This window comes from Etheostoma spectabile, chromosome 3 (assembly GCF_008692095.1).
Source record: "Etheostoma spectabile isolate EspeVRDwgs_2016 chromosome 3, UIUC_Espe_1.0, whole genome shotgun sequence".
Taxonomy (NCBI): domain Eukaryota; kingdom Metazoa; phylum Chordata; class Actinopteri; order Perciformes; family Percidae; genus Etheostoma; species Etheostoma spectabile.
The window spans coordinates 5,688,991-5,695,495 of record NC_045735.1 but is presented as its reverse complement, the minus strand read 5'-3'; the positions used below and the strand labels follow the sequence as shown (position 1 = coordinate 5,695,495).

At 37.1% G+C, this 6,505-nt stretch overlaps 1 protein-coding gene across 7 annotated transcripts in view; it reads right to left on the bottom strand.

The window, feature by feature from the left end:
- Positions 1-6,505, bottom strand: part of LOC116672846 (chloride channel protein 2) — a 162,668-nt gene that overhangs the window by 40,882 nt on the left and 115,281 nt on the right. For all 7 annotated transcript variants that reach the window (XM_032504801.1, XM_032504810.1, XM_032504827.1 and 4 more), the window contains 3 exons: positions 6,392-6,461; positions 5,759-5,869; positions 2,428-2,641 (listed from right to left, as the gene is read on the bottom strand). In XM_032504801.1, the coding sequence (XP_032360692.1) occupies positions 2,428-2,641; positions 5,759-5,869; positions 6,392-6,461 (395 nt within the window). The remainder of the gene's footprint in view (positions 1-2,427; positions 2,642-5,758; positions 5,870-6,391; positions 6,462-6,505) is intronic.

Sequence of the window (6,505 nt, the reverse complement as noted above, 5' to 3'; positions counted from 1 at the left end):
CACACACACACACACACACACTTCCCTTAAAATTAGTTTTTGTTCCATTTATGAATTAGATCATTTAAAAGCAGAGCTGGAGCATGAGAATGAAGAAGCCACCTTGGACAACAATGGTTAAAATGTTGGACTTATTAACATTATAATACTATTAATGATCCTGAAAGGCACTGGGAGATTGCTTGGCTGTTCCCGTGCTTGTGTCCACAGTGTTTTAAGTGTTTTCTGCATTATATAATTAATCAATAGATAATAATCAACTTTGCAACAACTCATAAACTTATGCACACAAACTCAGGCAGGACAGTAGAGGTTATGGTGGATAATAAGGAGAGACCGATGAGAAGAGAGCAGCAGAAAAAGCGTGAGAGAGGAATAGATAACAAAAAGATGGAAAGTGTGGGTCAACTGAGGTCCTGATGTAGAAAGGGAACAACTCAAGCAGCAGACAGAGACAAAACTCTTTAGGGAATGGCCACAGACAATGATGAACATATGGAGGATGAAATGAAAATTTTTCTCATTAATTCCAATTTGTGGATGATGCATCCAAACTATTATCTTCACCTAATGATTTGCCAACATCCATAACAATAATTGTTTCCAAACAATTAAACGAAAAGTGCTTCTGTGTGGTTTCACTGAGCTCAGAGGACATGAAGCAGCTGGTAATCCCCTTCAGTATTATGTGGTTGGTATAAATTAATAATGGGTGCAAAAGCAATTAAAAGCCATGTAATGGCGAACCATTGAGCCAGGCACCTCCACCCTTGTTTGTATTTTTGTAAAGCAAAATCCTCTGTGATTCCAGATGTACTCTGAAAGCACAAAGGTTTGCTATTTGGAGTTCAAACACCTACATCAAAAGCAATATTAAGACTCACTGTGCACTCAGCTTTACCTATCATAAGACTAGTAACATTTATACAGCAAGCCATTAGGTGACTAAATAAACTTCCACAATGAAATAAATAAAACCTTCAACAACAGCCAAACTAAACTGATGGGGATTATATAGCCAACATGGCATGTTAACATAATTAGTTAGCAAGCTACACAAAATGGAATAGGCTATGTGTTACTATACTCACTACAGTTGATTCAAACAAACAAGTTGAAAGTTACACATGAACCTCACGGGTAGCATTTTTACATGTTATGATGCTAACAATATCAAGTTACTAAGTTAAACATTAGCATGTAAAACGCTCTCTCCAACGGGTAACAACATTTGCCTACTAGCATCTCTAAAGCTTACTAAGTAACATGTTATACCTTGTTTGTTTAATCCATCTTAGTGCTAAACTTACCTAACAAACTGTAGCTATATTTAACATGGAGGTATAAGAGTAATATCAATCTTTTTATCCAAACAATGCCAGACTATTCCTTTAAATAACACACACACACACACCCACATAATGTCTCTTTAAAGGAAAGTAGAGCACAACAGATGAGTTGTGTCATGTTGCATTGAACAATATAGAATGCTGATGCAGAGATACTGAATAGCTTAAGGCTACATTAGAAGCTGGGAGCGTTTTGGTTCCAAAAAGCACGCTAGAGCGTCTTTTGTTGCTATAACAACAGCTACTGCTACAGTATCCCAGAGCGCTATGTGGAGCGGTGCTAACATTAGATAAAACAAATGAGCAAGTTAGAGAAAGAACAGAGAGAGAGTGGTGATAATGACGTTACGTAAAACAAAGCTAGTTCCCTGTACAGGGAGCACCCCATCATACTGTTTCACTTGCTGTGCTCCGACTCTTTTTTTTGTTTTCTTGTAATGAAAACAACAAGTCTGGCAATTCCGCTTGTCACTGGTCGGGTGTCAAAAAAGCGCTAGAATTTAACATTTTTCAACTTCAAAAGGATGCCCTGAGCAGTAGAAAAAAAAGTCGGCGGAAGAGTTTAAAAAAAGGCTCACAACTTTTTTTTTTTTTTTTAAACACTGTTTACTCCATAGGATTATAATGTAAAACAGACACTGGCAGCTTTATGCACTTTTGTGATTGTTGTGAAATAAGTCCTGTGACAATATATTCAGCCTATTGCAGAAAGCATAGGTATTTCTCTTATGGGTTAACCCTACTCTTCCTTTTTCATCAATTTACATTACAAGGTCATGGGGCTGTAGCATGGCTATGAACATTCTTTGATGATTTTTTCCATTGGTTTCAAACTTTATCATGTCTTGGTCATCATACTTTTGTGAATTAACTTTTTCTCTTGTTTGCACATCCTATGATTTTGTAATTTAGTTTGGCAATTATTAGCTGTACTATGTTCAATAATCGACATTTGCAATTTTAATATTGACAAAATATTTAGTTTTCCATTCTGAAACAACATAATAAATGTGATGTAATGCTATTTGTGATGATAAGAGTGTGCTTGTGTCTCTCCAGCGTGTTTCACTGTACGTACTCATGGTGTCCCCAGCCCAGCTCTGGGAGGTAGGGCAGCTTCTTGATCCTGATGATTGAGTCATAGAGAGAGGGCTGCAGGGACTGTGCCACGGCGTTGGCCAGGATCACTGCTATCATCACCGGCAGGATGTGGGAGATCTGGCCAGTCAGCTCAAACACGATGACTGCAGTGGAAACCGTGTGGGTGACCGCACCTGACAAGGCCGCCGCACCTTTGGGTGGGGAGGAGCACAGTCAGATGAGCGAAAGAACAGAGAAGCATGGCAGAGATGCATTGATTTTTAAGGTGGGGTCTTAGTGCTGAATAAAGGGGGTCCTTGAGGAGGTTCCAGGGGAACCATCCATCAAAATAAAAATAAAAAACGGTTTAATATTACCATTTCAAAAGGCAATACATAGTTTTACTATCCCATATATAATAGAGAACATTTTGAACAATACCAATGAATCAAGACCTTGACTAGTCGCTGTTAACACTTTTAAACATCACTTTCCACCAGATCTGCTAATGCCTGAAAATAGACAGTATCAATAATCAAGAATAATGCCAAAACACATTCTGTCTTAGATTAATAATAAATTGCATTATGATGTATTACTATTATGGAATATATGAATTGTGTCTCTTAGAGGCAGATGTAAGAACCACCACGGACATTGGAAAGCTCTCTAATAGGTTAATAACTGTCATACAGAATCTAACATACCTTTACTCTCCTAGAAAAGCATAAAAACCTATTAACATCAACACGACCATCCTAATCATGGGTTGTTGTTTCATCATCAGAGATGGTCATACAGTTTAGTTATGCTAGTAACAAAGAAGAGTACACATTAGCAATATGTCAATAAATCTGTTCAATGCTACTACATTTACTGTACAGCATTACAAATCCAATCCACAAAACCACACTTCAACTTTGGAAATCTATATACTCAAAGATTCTTCTAGAAGTCTTCCTCCTGTTATAAATTTTGTGGACCAGACGCAGGACTCTCTCATGCATCTACTCTCAGCGCAACACACCAAATTCACATTTCTCTCCCCAAAATATTCCCTTATACGCCCATAAGGCGAAAATCGACTTTTTCGGGTAGTTCAATGAAAAAGGAAACCTCAATATTTCCCCCCAATAAAGTGATGTAAAAAGAGCTAAAAAAAGAGCTGTTAAAAGCTGCATAAGGACAGACAGAGCAGCATAGGGCGAAATGATCCTTCACTGCTAAACAAAGCAAAATGGATGGAGTCCAATCCAATAAATGAGATGAAAAAAAGGTAGAGCTTGAAAGCATTACAACAATGTGAAAAGAGAGAGAAGAGCTGAGAGAAACAGATGGTGGGTGAGGGAGTCTACAATAGCTGGTTTCATTGTTCTTTCCTGTAACTTAATTAAGCCTGTGTTTGTCTGCCTATCCTCCTCGCGTAAATGCTACTGTTCCCTCTGCCCATCCTAACATTTAGTCCTTAAAGCGAGCACCGCTGTGAGATGAAAAAAAGGCTTGTGTAAGGCTGAGTCATCAGCTACAGTGCACCACAACATCAGCTCAAAAACACAGCCATCATCAACCTGAAGCAGTGACATAATCAGCATGGCTGTCAACAAGTAGCACAATGGAAGGACTCACAACACTGCATCTTATTAGACACTCAACTCAATTAGGGATGGAAGTGGCGTGGTTAAGTTATTTGCAATTAAATAACAATTATTTTCTGTCACAGGCCAAAAACATCAAGATAAAGTGTTTTTGTTCATATAAATAAAGAAGAAGAACAGTAGCCCAGTCTGATAGTTTGCATGTTCCACCTGTTATAAAACCAGAACCTTCACTGATCTACCTGCTTGTGAGTACCCCTTAATTAACCATTGATGCTTACCTTTCTTTAGACTTAAAATTATGAATACACCAGTCTGATAGATCAACCAATATCATCTTATTGCAGAGATATCAGTGTCAGCGTATAGGCTATGTTACCAATAAATAACAAGAAATGTAGTAGTATGTGAATGCCAAAGATATGTTAAAGTTAATTTAGAAACAGTGTCTCCAATAGTTAGTGCACCAGAACCAGCAACTGACACGTTTATTTTTCAACTCTATTCTCTATACTTGTCCAGCGGAAGAAAAATAAATTGTATAGGTTATGGGTTTAAGTAAAACACACTCCAAAATAACAAATTAAAACCATGGACAATTAGCTTAAATTGGATCCTGCATGTGTGGACCTATGACCTTCTGACATTTTTTTATTTTCAAGGCTCATGCTGTGTTGCAGCACAATGATCCATTAAAATGTGATTTTGATGATTTTGTTTTGTAACTTCTCACGTTGCTGCTTCAGTCACGTGTCTAGCATAAAATTGATCATCTTATTAATGGCAATTTTCTCCCTGCAAAACATTTCATTTTGCTTTCATAAAAAATTATCCATTTTGGTTTACATTATCTGAGTACAATTAAAGTTTCCACAAAAAACTAAATTAAAGAGTTGCTATCAGTCCCATATTGGACATCTACATTTTAGTTTGGCAGAATTAAGCAACTGCAAACTCAACATTTCTTGCAGTTGCTTCACTGTAAAATCCTGGTAAAAAAACTCTCGTATTTTCAAATGTATTTGTTAAATAAATCAAGTGCATCATACTGAAATGTTTTATCTAATACAGTTGAATCAAACAGAAATTAAACAAGGCGGATACTCATGTAATTGTACAGAAACACAAAGTAATGACATGGTTAAAATTACTATTTCCTAAGCATAAAAGTTACATTTTCAACATGAACAAGTTGTTGTTCATGTCCCACTTCAAGTGGGACATGAACACTTGCCAACAGCACTATGAGATGTAAAGGTTTGTTGTTTTATCAATCAGCTGGTGTCTGAGCTTTTTTGCAGCCCATTTTCATTTAATTTCCTTTTTTTAAAGTCTTGTCCCGTGATCTTGTGAAGGGAATTTAATTCTTTCTGTGTGTTTAATCATGGTCCCTTTGGAGTCTTAACTTGAAGCTGTACATTGAGGCATTGGGCTGTAGGGAATATTTTCATAGTATATTTGTAGATAAAAATGTGTGCACAGTTACCATCTTGAAAAGGCTGAATCCTTTTAAAAGCACACGGGAGTTGGTTATGAGTGAGGAATATTTTGTGCCGGTCCCAAAACTGCCATAACCCCCAATATTAATGATTTGAATCTGACAAAATGAAAAAAGCAAAAACTGAAAATGGCTTTTTTGAAAAAAGTAAAAGAAAAACATTAGAAAGTACTCACAAGTGTAAGAAAGTGAGAATGTAGAGAGTGATAGGTGCCATGATTGTCTGTTTAACTTACCCACGACAGCGTAGCCTCCTGGCACTATGGGGTAGATGGTGCCATCCGTGTGAATGCCATCTGGGAACCAGGCTGCCATGCTTTCTCCAACCAGACGACCAAAAGCTGCCCCTGAAACATGCACAAAGACACAGCGACTACAATCATTATTGGGCTTAATACTGGGAACAATTACTAATCGTTTTGTATTCTATGTACAGCATATACTGCATTGCTAAGGTTTATATTTCCACTTAAATAGAAAAAAAGTAAAAGTGGCTTGTGTCTCTGCTATTTCTTACACCAACTAGCTAGCTGTTTGTAGCTAAAAACTATTTTTAAAGGAATAACACTGCAGAGTGATGATGAAATAAAATAAACTGAGTTCAATTGCAGGAATAGTTCAATATATTGGGAAATACGCTTTTTTGCCAAGAGTAAAATTTAAGAATATTACAGTTCACATGAATAGTACATTTTATCACTCCTCTTAAGTAAAAGAAATAGTTTGATGTTTTAGGGCAAAAAGATTATAAGCTCATATTTGAGAGTTACATCAATCTTCTCATGCAACTCTCAGCAACAACTACCTTCACTTATCTAACACACACACAAATACACACAGTCACGCATACAGGGCTAGTTGCTTCTTACCAATGACAAATACTGGCATGAAGGCTCCACAGGGCACTGGAATGGTGGTGGCCAGGGCAGACATCCAGAACTAAGAGAGAAAAAAGAGGGAGATAAAGAAAGACAAGACCTAAA